The 15636-nt window shown below is 43.9% G+C and overlaps 1 protein-coding gene and 1 long non-coding RNA gene across 4 annotated transcripts; both read left to right on the top strand.

The window, feature by feature from the left end:
* Positions 1-975: 975 nt before the first annotated feature.
* cpa4 (carboxypeptidase A4) lies at positions 976-12297 on the top strand. Of its 2 annotated transcripts, XM_044124194.1 has the most exons (11): positions 976-1125; positions 1443-1524; positions 2084-2218; positions 2307-2405; positions 3880-3981; positions 4062-4163; positions 4270-4380; positions 5224-5314; positions 5502-5701; positions 6064-6148; positions 12064-12297. In XM_044124194.1, exons 1-11 carry the CDS (start codon positions 1061-1063, stop codon positions 12249-12251), a joined length of 1260 nt encoding a protein of 419 aa, XP_043980129.1. In that variant the 5' UTR covers positions 976-1060; the 3' UTR covers positions 12252-12297. The 2 variants fall into 2 exon arrangements, with proteins under 2 accessions (XP_043980129.1, XP_043980130.1); XM_044124195.1 differs by lacking the exons at positions 976-1125; positions 1443-1524; positions 2084-2218; ... (5 more) ...; positions 5502-5701; positions 6064-6148 and adding an exon at positions 6193-7280.
* A 587-nt stretch (positions 12298-12884) lies between these two features.
* Positions 12885-14329, top strand: LOC122835493. 2 transcript variants are annotated; one of them, XR_006371320.1, is made up of 4 exons: positions 12885-12967; positions 13037-13113; positions 13190-13238; positions 13523-14329. It is a non-coding gene; the product is annotated as an uncharacterized LOC122835493 (long non-coding RNA). The 2 variants fall into 2 exon arrangements; XR_006371319.1 differs by having other exon boundaries at positions 13190-14329.
* The last annotated feature ends 1307 nt before the right edge of the window (positions 14330-15636 follow it).

Below are 15636 nucleotides of genomic sequence, written 5' to 3'. Positions count from 1 at the left end.
CATACACAGGACTTTATTTTAGTTATCTGTGACTACGTTTTGTTCACAGTAAACGTAAACACCATGTTTATAAATAAATAAAACTTTAGGCTGCACAGTGGTGCAGTTGGTAGCACTGTTGCCTTGCAGCAAGAAGGTCCTGGGTTCGATTCCCAGCCTGGGGTCTTTCTGTGCGGAGTTTGCATGTTCTCCCTGTGCTTGGTGGGTTCTCTCTGAGTACCAGCACAGCCTCCTGACCCCACTAGGGACAACGGTGTACAGAAAATGGATGGATGGAAATAAAAATTTAATACAGAGATATGGGGTTAATAAAGGTATGTTTAATACCTGCTTAAATGTTATTGATTTCATTTTAAGGCAGAGAGTAAATGTGTCTCCCTCTTGTGGCACTAAGGTGTATTGTAACTTTTATTTCTAGCCACATTTAGGCCAATCTTTGATAGTCAATTTCCTAAAATAATGGCCCTAGTCTTTTTTTTTTTTTTTTTGCCAAAAATTATTATTTTTTTTTTCTTGCCTAAGTCATTTTCTGGCAAAGTCATGTTGTGAATATAAGTGCACTGTTGTAAACTATTTCTAAAGTTTTGATGACAAGTTTTGTAAATTGTAAGTGTGAGAGATCAACAACAAAGGACTGGACAAGATTCATATTTATGCATTTACTGTATTTTGTTGACAGATCGTGTCATTGTGACATCACTGCACAGCACATGGGAGGATATGTTCTCCCCATATTAATCCCAGATTTATTCCTGTTTTCTTTGTGGCTTTTCATATGCTTGTTTCTTTGAGCAGAATAAAAATTAAAAAAAAGAAACCTTCAAACCTGGTTTCTTTGGGTAACTTGGCTCTATCTGCAGCTGGGCAGTGAACAGATAATCCTATGCTTCATCAGCATGTTCTTTTTTCTGTTTTCCAGGCAGCAGATAAGTGTGTCTGACAGAGAGGTGTGCTTGTTTCAGGTTTTTTTTTTTTCAACGTGGGAACAGACCACCTGAACCACTGTGATAAATAGACTTCAGATGAGCCGACGCCTCAGAGTCTGAACTGTCCAGACAGGATGAACGGTTTTTGGTTTCTGCTGGTGCTTGTGTCTGTGGCCAGATCGGAGAGGCTCTTCACTGGGTGAGTTTGACGTTTAAAACCATCACCGGAGTTTGTTTTAGCTTTAATTTTGCCGTGAACAGAATGTATTCACAAAACTCATTAACAAGCAGCTAAAATATTAAGAAATATTTTAGCATATTTCTAAAATATATGCTAAAGAAAACATTCTGTAAGTAGCTTGAACATCTTTTCACACTGGCGTCTGGAGTCTAGATGGCCACATGAAAATCTACAGTAGGCTGGATCAATAGAGTCAACCTGCTAACCTACTGTTGATTTGCCGTGATGCAACCACTTAAGGATACATGAAATTGACTGGATCAGATGTGTTTCAGTGACCAGGTCATCAGGGTCGACGCTCAATCGGAGGAACAGATCAAGCTGCTGCAGATTCTGGAGTCTGAGGAAGAATGGAATGTATGTAAACACACGTTACACACACATTTCTCACGATCCAGCACAGTCATCCATATTTAGCCTCTCTTAGCTGCATGTTGTTTAGTGCGTTAATTCACAGATAAGCCTTTTCTGTCTTATTTTTGTTTTGTTTTGTTTTTACATTTTTTAGCTCAATTAAGTAATTATCTATTACTTGTGCACAAGAGTATGAGGATTTTCTGAATGTCTAGGGCCATAAAGTTTGTCCTAAAGAAAATAAAAATTCAGACTGAAAAAAGCCCCTTGAATCTGAAATGTAGTTTTAAATATTTTTTTCAGTTCACATTCTTTTCTTTTTTTTCCAGTTTCAAATTTCTTTTTCTTTTGAACAAACTTTACTGCCCTAATTTAGCTTCATAAAGCACTCCCTCACACGTTTCTCACAAATTCTCTGTCTGAGTATAAGGCCAAAACATAGAGACAGTTTCAAAAAAACTCACTTAAAATGGAAAAACAGTAGATCTGTAAATCAACCTAAGCTGCTGAGCTCAAACTACAGGTGTCAATCATCTCCTTCCCACTGACTCTCTGATTCCAGCTGGACTTCTGGCGCCACCCGGTGTCCACGGAGCTTCCCGTTGACGTCCGAGTGCCCCGCAGCCACCTTGGTGCTGTGAAGGAGTACCTGAACGCCCACAGCATCCCTTTCACTGTCATGATTGACGACGTCCAGGTTGGTAGACCTCAGAGGTTTACTGGTTGACTCGGAGGGTGAAATGAAGTCACGTGTAAGCTTAGCATCGTCTTCCCTGAACATTCAGGAGCTGCTTGATCAGGAGAAAGCTGAGATGAGAGAGAACCACATCAGGCAGCGCAAGACCGGGAACTTCGACTTTGGAGCCTATCATCCTCTGGAGACAGTACGACTCACACATCGGCAAATCGTTTATTTATTTATTCTGGCTGAAATAACTCCAAATTCACAATTGTGAACTGCAATCGATGACTTTCATGTCTCCACGATGTGAAGGAGTGGAGAAGTTTTACAGCTGGAGCTGTTGCTGAAAGGTTTCCTCTAGATCAGGGTGTCAAACTCCAGTCCTCAAGGGCCGCTGTCCTGCAACTTTTAGATGAGCCTCTGCTGCACCACACCTGAATAGAATAATTAGGTCATTAAGGCTCTGGAGAACTGATCTACAGAAGGAGGAAGTAATTAAGCCATTTCATTCCAGTGTTTTGTACCTGTGGCACATCTAAAAACTGCAGAATACTGGCCCTCGAGGACTGAAGTTTGACACCTGTGCTCTAAATAGATATCTCTGACTGTGACCATGGAAACTGTGCTAGTGATTTGATATAACTTGCTACAATGTAATAAGTTTTGTGCCGCACTTCTTTTTGCATTTTGTTGTGCATATCACTCTTTTTTTTTTCCCCTCCAGGGGGTCTTTTTGTGGGCTCTAGTGTCCCTTATATGACAGTAGGCTGACAGGAAAGGGGGAGGTAGAGAGGGGAAGACATGCGGCAAATGCCAGGTCCGGGAATCGAACCCGCGACGGCCGCGACGCGGACTCAAGGCCTCCAAATGTGGGTCGCGCTATCCCCTACACCACAGCACACCCGTACATCACTCTTTTATCTCCCTATAAAAAAAAGAAGCAAAAACCAATGTGACCACTATCATGATTTACTGTTCGGTATGGGTGTTCAGTCTCGGGCAGTGTTAGCCACACACGGCATTTTGCATGGAGGTTAAAGTTTAATCTCATGTGACCAGAGCACCTCTTTACTGTGTTCCCCACATGGCTTGAGGAAAACTACAACCTGGACTTTGTGTGGCGTTGTTTCAACAATTGATTTCTTCTTACCAACATTCCAAAATGGTCAGATTTGTTGAGTGAACCTATTGCTGTCCAGTCAGCAGGTTCTCCCATCTGAGCTAGCTCCTTCTGCGTTACAATGGCCCTCTCTCCTCCTTCTTTGATAAATGTTCTTCTTGTCTCAAACACCAGTCTTCAAGGGCCGGTGTCCTACAACTTTCAGAAGTGTTCCTTGTCCTACACAAGTGGGTTAAATGGTGAAGCTGCTTCACTAGCACAGTCAAGCTCTACAGAGCTCTGCCGATGGGCTAAATTTGTAATCCAGAGTGATGAAGCAGAGAGACATCTCAAAGTTGCAGGATACTGGCCACTGAGGACTGGAGTTTGAGATCATTGGTGTACAGAGAATTTGCCTTCACACTGCAAACAAAAAAACCAAACATTTACTATTTATTTTTGCCTCCTTTGTTGCCATTTTATTTCCGATTATAAAGATTGCCTTACCTGCCTTTGTGTGCTATCAGACAGGCTACATGTTTTTCTTGGTCTCAGGTTTTGATCCATGTCCATACAGATCTACAGCTGGATGGACACGCTGGTGGCTCAGCACCCAAATCTGGTGACTAAGCTGGAAATCGGCAAATCTTATGAGAAAAGACCCATGTACGTCCTCAAGGTAGGGACACAATTAGCTTGCGCAAACACCCTGTACCATAACTTCCTTCAAATCAACGTGTTTGCTAACTTTGTATTTAGTTCAGCACTGGAGGCACCAATCGCCCTGCTATCTGGATGGACTTGGGCATTCACTCCAGGGAGTGGGTGTCTCAGGCCACTGGAGTGTGGACAGCCAACAAGGTAGAAAACACCATTGCCAATATGTGGGTCTCTATAAGGATTGCCTGATCTATGTGGTCTGTTTATGAATAATTGTGTTAAATCAGTACATTGTGCTCTCACCCAGATTGCCACTGATTATGGTACCGATGCCTCTCTGACCTCCGTTCTGAAAACCATGGACATTTACATGCTTATTGTGGCCAACCCTGATGGTTATGTTTTCTCCCACACCAAAGTAAGAAACCACCACTGCTTCTAATTACTGTTTTCCTGTTGGAATTTAGATTGAGTGTTCCTGCAGCTACACTCATACCTCTCCTTTTGCTCAATTTTTTTAAATAAAAGGGGCAGTATTACGTAAAATTGACTTTTTAAAGTTTTATACCGTGTCACCAAAAACACACCTGGAATGTTGCCTTTATTCCTTCATGCATATTTGAGAACTCTTTTCATCTCCCTTGGTAACCATTCAGCTAGGCAAAACTCCTACATGGACCTAACCCCACCTTCCAGGATGAAGTTCCTCCTCCGAGCTGCAGTTTCAAAGCTTCCAAGCATCCCTCCACCACAACTCCCCCACTCAGCTCCTTCAAACTAGCCAACAGCAATTAGCCAACACTTGGTGGAACTGTGCATCCACCAAGTGTTGAGCTCATTGTTCAAGCTACTTCTCAGTGGTGATGACACCTGGAGGTGAAGTTTCATAAAGAGCATGAGTTTCTTAAAGAAACAGAAGCCCAATTTCTAAGCATTAAATTACAAAGCCAAATTTCTTTTAAGTCGTATTTGATATACACAACATTGTTATAACAATTGGTGGAAACATAGTTACTTGATTGTGCTATAAAATAACACTATATGTCTGGAAAATACATAATAACTACCCCTATAAATAATTTAATAAAACACTCTATACTCTGAAGCTGCTACCCCCGCAACCCGACCCCGGATAAAGTGGAAGAAAATAGATGGATGGATGGATGGATTGATTGATTAATTGATTCTATAGCTATATTTTTAAGCTGACATCCAAAGAGGAATTGAGGATACACACTGACTGATGCTGTGTGATTTACAGGACCGGATGTGGCGTAAGACGCGTTCTTCAAACTCAGGATCTGTGTGTGTCGGAACCGATCCCAACAGGAACTGGGATGCAGGATTTGGTGGTCAGTGATTTTCAGCTACAGCAACATCCGTGAATTCGTTTAACATAACCAGGATCTGTTTTCAGTCCAGATCAATTATTTTAAAAATGGGACAATACATATTAATGAATGTTAGCTCGTAAATATTTAAGATTATAGCCAAGAGGCTAATTTCCATGCATGTTTCCATCCAAACTTTTGTGTCCAGGACCCGGTTCCAGTACCTATCCCTGCTCTGAAACCTATCAAGGCCCCTTTGCTCACTCTGAGATAGAGGTGAAGAACATCGTGAACCTGATCCAGAGCCACGGCAACTTCAAGTCCTTCATCTCCGTCCATGCCTACTCCCAGCTCCTCATGTACCCCTACGGCTACACCTGCAGGGGCTCTGCTGATCAGGCTGAACTGGTATGAAATTAGGCTCCAGAGTAATCCAGGAGAGGGAACACTGAAGATAAACCTTGAACTTACACCTTTAAGTCGAAAATATTCATTTTAAGGTAGTCAAACAAATGTTTGAGGTGGCCAGCTGTATCTCTTCACATGTCAACTGATCTTAAGTTTTTACAAGACCTCGAAAAGCACAGGAATGTACAGTCTCATCGGCTGTTGCAAAAGCTAAAAGTTTACTCCACTTAACAACCAATCTAACTTCAGTGTAGTAGCGCAGAAAATAATAAAAAATAAATAAATACAAAAATCATACTGCGTTTTATAAGACCTGCATTGTTTCTGGCCAATACTTTACACAATCGTACTTTTGCACACAGGACTCTGTTGCCCGTGCTGCAGTGCAGAAACTCACGTCCCTCTATGGCACCAGATACAAGGTTGGAAGCATCTGCAACATCATCTGTAAGTAACACTTTCCCTCAGAGCAACATTTCAAACCCTACTACTAATGTATGATCATGTTTGCCATCTTCTTCTTCTTCTTCTTCTTCTTCGTGTGAGAGGAGGGTGTGTGCGGAAGAGCGGAAGAAGAGTGAAAGAGCGAGCGATTGTGTATTTTTCTATCTTTGGTTTTTTCTTACTGTTTATTCACTGGGTGTTTGTGTTACTTGTTTAATTGTAATTTTGTGTTAGTTTGTCACGTTTTAAGGGGGTTTTGTGGGTTCGGGTGTGGCCGTCAGGCCAGCGTCTGAGGACGCCATGGTGGTTGGTGGTGGGTCTTTCTCCACGCTGACGCGGAAGAACGGCATCAAGGTGGGTGCTGGTTCTCCGTGCAGCGTGGAGGAAGTTTGTTTGGCTGTGGGTGAGGTGATCGGGCACGGGAATATAAGGTCAGCAGCACGTATGAATGGAGCGGTTGTATTGTTTGTTGAAAAGGTTGAGCAAGCTCAACAGCTGGTGGAGGTGGGCGTTTCTGTGGGTGAGTTGTTTTTGCAAGTCTCGCCACTTACCTTACCTGCAACGAAGGTAACGCTGTCAAACGTCCCTCCGTTTATAAGTGACGAGTTCTTGATTAAAGAGTTGTCGAGGCACGGTAAGGTGGTGTCGCCGCTAAAAAAGGTTCCAACAGGGTGCAAATCACCTTTACTAAAACATGTTGTATCCCATAGGAGGCAACTCTTTATGATTCTAAATCGTAAAGATGAAGAGTTAAATTTACGTTTTCACGTACGGATAGATGATTTTGATTATGTGCTTTTTGCTACATCGTCAGGTATGAAGTGTTTTGGTTGTGGTCAGGAGGGCCACGTCATAAAAATGTGCCCAGACAGGGCCGGGCCGGCCCCGCCGGGTTCGGCGAAGCAGCAGGCGGCTGCTGAGCAGGTAGGAGACCCGCCTGGTGAGAGTAGGGCGGCGGAGGAGCCCGCTGCCGCTGCGGAGAAACCCGCTGCCGCTGCGGGGAAACCCGCGGCCGCTGCGGGGAAACCCGCTCCCGCCGTGGAGGAACCCGTGGCTGCTGCGGAGGAGGCCGTGGAGGCGGCGGAAGAACCCGCGGTGGTGGTGGAGGAGCCCGCTGCAGGAGAGCTGGAGAGAGGTACAGTAGTGAGTGAGGGAGCGTTGGGAATGAGTGTGTGTGTGGGTATGGATGAGAGCACGGTGGTGTGTGATGATGGGGTGAATAGTGGTGAGGGTGGAAGTGTTGAGGGGGAGAAAGACGGTGTGCAGGGAGAGCAGGAGGAGGTGAAGGGCGATAAGGAGCATTTAGTGTGTGGAGGTCAGGGAGAGAGAGTAGAGGAGGAGGTGGGTGGACAGAATGAAAGGAGGAACAGTGTAGAGTCGGTTGTTGGAGCAGGAGCGGAGGGAGAGACAGGTGAAACAGAGGAGGGGATGGAGCTGGAGGCTTCTACCCCCATAAAAAGGCGCAGCAAAAGGAAAAATGTGGTGGCTGCTGTGCAAGCCAGTAAACAGGCCAGCAAGCTGGTTGCAGACAGAAAGGAGGTGTCGGACAGCAGCGACAATGAGGACTGGTTCTCTGACACGAGTGAGGTGTCCATAACCCAAAGTAGCAGTAAAGAACCAAGGTACCCAGTAGAATCTTACAGAACCTTTTTGCAACAAACCAAGGGATTGAGGGGAGTAAAAATAGAAAGTTACTTTCCAAATTTGAGACTGTTTTACTTTTCTGCAAGATATCATATAAGAAACAAAGAGGTATCAGGTTTTACAGATACAGAAGTTTTTAGATTAAAGAAAATAATGTCCAAAGCTAGGAAACAATTTTGAGTGAAAATGATGTACAGTAGTATTTTATTATTTTTTATAAGGTTTTTATGTTTTGGTTTTAGCTTCTTACCCAATATGGATTCTTTTAAAATTGCATCTTTGAATCTTAACGGGGCGAGGGAAGCTGAGAAACGTGCATTAATATACCAAACATTAAACCAAAAGAAAATTGACATCATTTTTTTACAAGAAACTCACAGTGATTCCTTAATAGAAACAGACTGGGGCAGAGAGTGGAGGGGGGAGGTCATTTTAAGTCACGGCACCTCCCAGAGTGCAGGGTGGGCTTCCTGTTCTCCAGAGCTTTCACCCCAAACTCCACAGAAGTCGAGCACGTCGTTCAAGGGAGGTGTCTTTTAGTCAAAACAAAATTTGATCATTTTAGCCTGGTTTTTATCAATATTTATGCTCCCATCACCAATGCAGAGAAAAAGCGTTTTTTTGAAAAAATTGGGGAAAGGCTGGGTGATTGTGGGTCGGAAGATTATGTTTTTATAGGTGGGGATTTTAATTGTACGGAAAACGAGTTTTTAGATCGTAATCATGCAGAGCCGCATCCAGCGGCCCAACATGCTCTGCGGCAGCTGGTCTCGTCTCACGGCCTGGTGGACGTATGGAGGAGGATGCATGCAGGCTCCAGGCAGTACACATGGTCCCACATTAAAGAAAACCGAATCTCTTTAGCTCGACTTGATCGTTTTTATTGTTTTAAACACCATTTTAACGTGTTTAAAACATGCCAGATTTTACCGGTAGCTTTTACCGATCACTCTTTGCTTTTAGGTAGTGTTTTTATAAGAAACATTTTACCTAGAAGCGCTTACTGGCATTTTAACTCGGCTTTAACTTATGATCTGGGTTTTAAAGAGATTTTAGGTTATTTTTGGACGGGTTTTAGACAGAGAAAGTCTGATTTTACCAGCCTGAGACAGTGGTGGGACCATGGTAAAGTGCAAATAAAACTGCTGAGTCAGCAGCATACTCTCAATTTCACTCGTGACATGACCGGATCTATTAGAGATCTGGAGATGAACATCGTGGAGTTAGAACGACTTAGTGAATCCACAGGAAATCGAGAGCACATTGAAGCTCTCAAATCTAAAAGGCTAGTTTTAGCAAACCTGCTGGAGAATAAAGTCCAAGGCACATTGGTCAGGTCCCGGATCCAGAACATCACGGAGATGGATGCTCCATCTGGCTTCTTCTTCAGCTTGGAGAGGAAGCACGGGCAGAGGAAGCAGATCCATTCTTTGCTGTCGGACACGGGGCAGCAACTGAGTGAACCAGGGCAGATCAGGAGGAGGGCTGTGGAGTTTTACCGTTCTCTGTTCCACAGTGAATATAAAGAGAACGAGGAACTGCTGAAGGAGTTCTGTGACGAACTGCCTCAGGTCTCCGAGGAGACAAACACCGAGCTGGAGCGCCCTCTGGGGCTCCAGGAGCTCCACACAGCCCTCCTCAGCATGCAGGGCCAGAAGTCCCCAGGCGTTGACGGGCTCACTGTGGAGTTCTACAAGGCCTACTGGGATCTTCTGGCCCAAGACTTGCTGGACGTCTACAACGAGAGCCTGCTTACTGGTTCACTCCCCTTGTCCTGCCGCAGGGCAGTGATCACCCTGCTGCCCAAAAAGGGGAACCTGCAGGACATCAAGAACTGGCGCCCCGTGTCCCTCCTCTGCACCGACTACAAAATCCTCTCCAAGGCCCTGGCCACTAGGCTGGGAAGGGCTATGGAGCAGGTCATCCACCGGGATCAGACCTATTGTGTCCCCAGCAGGTCCATGGTAGATAACATCTACCTAATTCGGGACGTTTTGGAGGTCTCCGGTTCATTGGGTTTGCAAACGGGCTTGATTTCACTAGATCAAGAAAAGGCATTCGACCGCGTCGAACACGGCTTCCTCTGGGAAACCATGAGGAGGTTTGGGTTCGGCGAGGGTCTTATCGCCAAGATCCAGGTTCTGTACAGTGATATTGAGAGTGTGCTGAAGATCAACGGCAGCCTGTGTGCTCCTTTTAGGGTGTGTAGAGGCGTTCGACAGGGCTGCGCGCTCTCGGGGATGCTCTACGCACTCTCCCTGGAACCCCTCCTCCAGAAAATACGCTCGACTGTCCATGGTCTGGTTTTACCCGGTTTTAAGAACAATATGGTTTTATCTGCCTATGCTGACGATGTCGTTGTTTTTATTAAAGATCAGCGGGATGTCACTGTTTTAACCGAGATCACGAAAAAGTTTTCAACTCTGTCCGCTGCGAGGGTGAACTGGGGAAAGAGCGAAGCCCTGGCAGTCGGCGAGTGGTCAGACGGGCTCCCAGTTCTCCCTCAGGGACTTTTATGGAAAAAGGATGGTTTTAAATATCTCGGTGTGTTTTTAGGCGATAAACATGTTGTAAAAAAGAACTGGGAAAATATTGAAGAAAAAATAAAAAACAAGTTATCAAAATGGAAATGGCTACATTCACAAATGTCCTACCGAGGTAGAGTGCTGGTTTTAAACAATCTAGTCGCTTCACAGCTGTGGCACAAACTTGCTGTGTTAGACCCACCATCAGAGTTGCTTGTAAAAATCCAATCGGAGATGGTCAACTTCTTTTGGAACGGTCTACACTGGGTGCCACAGTCTGTTTTGTTTTTACCGAGAGAGGAGGGGGGCCAGGGCCTCGTCCACCTGGCCAGTAGAACGGCTACTTTTAGATTACAGTTCATCCAGAAGTATTTGACGGGTTCACCCGTATGGAGAGACGTGGCCAGTTGCATTCTCAGACGTGTTAATTTTCTGGGGCTGGATGCTGCTCTGTTTTTAACTGATTTTAGTTTTTTAAAGTTAAAGGGGTTGCCTCAATTTTATCAAAGCGTTTTAAAATCTTGTGCCTTTTTTAAACTGCACAGGACAAAATCGCATAATTCTCTGCATTGGCTTTTAGAAGAACCGTTGATCTGTGGAGCGAGATTAGACGTCTGCGACAGCACCGTGCCGGGCTTTTCTGAAGCACTGTCCAGGTCCGGGACGGTGACCCTGCGGCGGCTGATAGAGGTGGCTGGACCGGACTTTGCCAACGTCCAGGAGGTCAGCACACTGTTGAGAATCCGGTCCGCCAGGCTGACACAACGCTTCCTGGAGAGGGTGAAGGAGAGAATGACGGCTGGGGAGAGGCGGCTTCTGCATTTACACGCCACAAAAGAGTGTCTGCCCGATCAGAATGACCCGTTCCCTGACGTGTCCCTGGATCCCAATTTTGGGGAGGAAAGTGGCCCCCTGCTGCACAGCCCAGGATTAGGGCTGGAGCTCTGCAAAACGGGGCCAAAAATACTGTATAAATACTACGTAAAGATCCTGAACAAGAGAACTCTTTGCAAAAGATCCGTCAGCGTATGGACTGACAAACTGGGAGGGCAAAAACCTCAGTGGAGGACTTTATACAAGCCTCCAATAAAGAAAAGGACTGGTGATCTGCAGTGGCGGATCCTGCACGGCGCCATCGCCACGAACTCGTTTTTATCGGTCATCAGTCCTGGGGTTTTAAACGAGTGTCCTTTTTGCAGTTTGTCCGAGAGTGTTTTTCATGTTTTTATGGATTGTGTACGTTTAACTAGTTTTTTAAATTTTTTAGCGAGCATTTTTAGCCTCTTTGGCGTGGTTTTTACTAATTCTGTTTTTATAAATGGTGTACATTATAGTCGATCCACTAGTTTTAAATCCCGGATTTTAAATTATTTATTAGCCGAGGCCAAGATGGCTATTTATATAACTCGACGGGACAAAATGCAGGGTGGACCTCAATTAGACGCGGTTACTCTGTGGAAGGTGAACATCAGGGCAAGGTTGAGGTTAGAGTTTTGCTTCTACAGAGTCACCGGGAATTTGTCGGGGTTTTTAAAATTGTGGGGCTTTAATAACATTTTGTGCATCATTTCCGATCAGGGAGAACTAAAATATAACAAAGTGTTAATGTAATAATTTATTTTGTTTTAGTATCTTTGACCTGATTTATGTAATGTTTTTATTGTTGAATTATTGTACAATAAATGTATTGTTAAAAATCAAAAAAAAAAAATCTTCTTCTTCTTCTTCTTCTTCTTCTTCTCTTCTCAGATCAAGCCAGTGGTGGGAGCATTGACTGGTCCTACGATGTGGGCATCAAATACTCTTTTGCCTTTGAGCTGCGGGACACCGGTCGCTATGGTTTCATCCTTCCTGCTAATCAGATTATCCCCACTGCCTCAGAGACTTGGTTAGCCCTGAAGCACATCATGGAGTATGTTCGTGACCACCCATATTAGTGGGCTATTGATTCTGGGACCAATAAAGCTACTTTTTGTCTCAGTGTCTGCTGTGTCTTTGTGTTTTAAGGTTGTATTTAACACATTTGTTATCGGGTTTATGGCATCAGTAGGATGGACGCAAGTCAAGGTTTAGGGCTTTGGGTCAAAGCCTTCAGTTTTATTTGAATTATTGTGGACACAGAGGTACTTTAAAGTTTGAATTACATCCCCTTTGGTCCTCAGCAACATTTCTGCCAAGTTTGAAGTAAACTGGATGAAAGTTTATGACGACATTGAGAAGAAGTAAAAGTCCTCTAAATGTCGATTTATTTTTTCCTTTCTTCAAACATTTGTTGATGTCCACTATATGGGACCAAGTGACAAAGTTATGGGTCAGACATGGAGGCAATAAAATTCATTGCTAAGAAACAAACAAAAAATGAATGTGATTTAAGTGGAAATGTGAGAAAAGAGAGGATCAGCGATTCTGAAAAGCTATGGAAAGCCAATAAAGGCGTTTCCTTTTATAGTGGTATAGAAATATACATAACAAACAAACAGTTTCCAGGTAAGAAGTTCCGGTTGGGTAAAGTGGGCGTGGCATATAAGAAGCCGCTGAGTCCAGTAGGACACATGTTCCTTATGCTCACTGTGTGGCCCGCGTCTCATGGGTTCTGGCGGTAAAACGGCAACATATCGCCAAGTGTGGTGCATGCTGCTCTGATTTCCAGGTGGTAGGTCTCCTCTCTCCCTGCACTATTGCTGATCTTTGTGAGAAAATCTAAATTTAAGTGTGATCGTAGGTAAAACGCTGCTGTGCTGCTCTCCTCCTCTTCCTCGTTCTGCGAGTGTGTGTGAGTGCATTTGTGTGGATTGGCAGGTAAGGAATTAACGCTCATTGTAAGCTCCAGTTTGTTGCAGTTCTGTTTGAAACCGGGACTAATTAACTTTTATAGGTCTCCCCATACTTGGACCATTGCTGCTCTTTTTGTACCCCGGATTTCTGTAAGTTTACTAATCAAATTCGGACTGTGGTGGCGGCTACACGCCCTAATTGAAGTGGTGTTTGGAGTGCGGCATCGGCGCGCCCAGATCGCCTCCAGAGGGCCACACCTGGTTCTGATGATATATTAACTTGTATTTTCTATGCTTTTGTTTTTATTTTTGTCTCCAGCTTTTTCGGTTCCTTATGTAACTATTTATTTGGGCTGATGGTGTTTTTCTTTTGTTGTATTAAGTTTAAGGTTGTTGCATTAATTTATTTATCTTTTTTGTTTGTTTATTTGTAGTTGCTGAGGTCCGGTGGCGGTGTTGGTGTGGTGACTGTGTCATCCTCTTCTGTGTACCGTGCTTTAAAGCAGTGGTCTTCAACCCCCGGGCCGCGTACCGGTACCGGTCCGTGGAGCATTTGGTACCGGGCCGCGCAAGAAATAATTAAATATTTCCGTTTTATGTATTATTTGAGTCTGCAGGATATTTTATTGTGAAAATCCTTTAACGGGATTCTCTCTGTTACATCTTGCGCACCAATATTGAGCCCACAAGTGGCAAAATGAGTAAGAAACGGATCAGACGTCTTTGGAAAATTTATTTGCAAAAGGGAAAAGGCCCAGAAAAGAGACAGGAGACTGGATTTATCCCGGACCGGTAGGTGATTTCCACATTCCAAGCCCGATCTGCATGATGTGGTGACCGGCTCGTTAATGAGGCAATGAAGCTTCAAACTGCTTCGCCACTAGAAACCCTGAGCACCGTGTGCATAAGCAACACTTTGGGTGTCATTGTATCGTCACTCCCAGATGGGACTGTCTCCTTGCAGAGAAACAAGCTCAGGGCTCCCATTAGTCGTTAAAAATTTCATGAAAGTAAAATGTTCGTTTTTGTGGCGCATCTGTATCTTATTTTGAAGGGATACGTCAACGTTACCATAGCGACCAGAATCAGAGAGCTTTAGGGCAGTGGTCCAGACGAGACCAGAGGAGTAGAGCTTGTGAGTTTTAGGTATGGTTCAATTGTCGGCCGATTTTCCAAATCTCTGTGACCACAGAGCTGATGAAAGTCCAACAGGTTCGATCGGTTCGTGTCCAGCCACACGGCAGGAGCAACACACCACACGAACCGATTACACTCATGAAAATCCAGTAAAACCTCCCCAACAAACCATACGTGAATTTAGAATAATCAAACACGGATGACGATGCAGTAGTGATAGTTTGTGGACTCATTTTAAGCGATAAAAGACTAAATAAAAAGAAAAGACGGCGGGAGCAGCTGCTCCATTTGCTGCACTATGATTTGGAGACGAGTTATGTTTTTTCGTAGTTTAACTGAATAAACATAACCACATACAATAAACGCATAAAAAACCATTTACATATAGTAATAAACATTTCCACATATCACCTCTGATGTCCACCTGACTCTCAGTTGCCATGTCAACTGTTTGGGATTCATCTCCGTTCTTGCGTCACCGCGCTTTTTGATTGGCTACCTGTCACATTCAACAGGCTGCGTTCTCGCTCACAGTCAGGGAAAACCCCACAGGCTGCGATAATCCGGCCAAGACAATGTTGAATATGCCCGATTTTAGATGGGACATATTCAACACACCACCAAGTAACACAACACACACTGCAGGACGTTGTAAGATTGTCGTAAAGGGAAAATCGAGGGATGGGGGGGAAAGGCTTTAGCTGGAACGCCAACATGCAGAAGCATTATCTGACGGCCCCTCTCCTCCCTCCGGGCCGCAGAAAAATTGCCAAGTCTTGACTTGCCCGCGGGAATAAAACAGCTGGGGACCGCTGTTTTAAAGTGGTTTTGTTTGGTGGATGCCGTCCCTATTGTGGCCCCTTCTGCCGGTAACCTCGGCTACTGTAGTTTCTTCTGTTTTCCTTAGTCTTTTTGTTATAATAATAAAGAACTGGTTTTAAACAGTATTTTAAAAGAATTTAATAAATAGCTTTTTGTAAATTTGAAACTGTCTCGGATGTCTCAATCTATGCATTGCCGAACCTGTGTGCCTTAAAAAGAAGGTAATATTCCCTGGGTGAAATTCCCAGGTTGGCGTTGAGCAATTTATTTGGGTCCAGAAATTTAAATTGCACAATATTCCTGATTTTAATCTAGTGTCGCCACACTTTAATTACGGAGTAATAATACTCACCAACTGAATTATTTCAAACATGGCAAGGTAATTTTATATAGCACATTTTCAGCAACAAGGCAATTCAAAAATGCTTTAAATGAATTGGAAGGAAATGTAAACGAAATAACCAAGGGAAAGAGTATAGTATGTTTTCTTCAAATCTAAACAAAGACTAAGAAATATACTTTCCATGAATGTCGTGCATATTTTCTTATTTCTTGTAAGATTACTGTTAGACCTGACCTGATTACTTTT

Source organism: Gambusia affinis, linkage group LG08 (assembly GCF_019740435.1).
Source record: "Gambusia affinis linkage group LG08, SWU_Gaff_1.0, whole genome shotgun sequence".
NCBI classification, from domain to species: domain Eukaryota; kingdom Metazoa; phylum Chordata; class Actinopteri; order Cyprinodontiformes; family Poeciliidae; genus Gambusia; species Gambusia affinis.
This window is presented reverse-complemented; position numbering and strand designations above follow the sequence as displayed.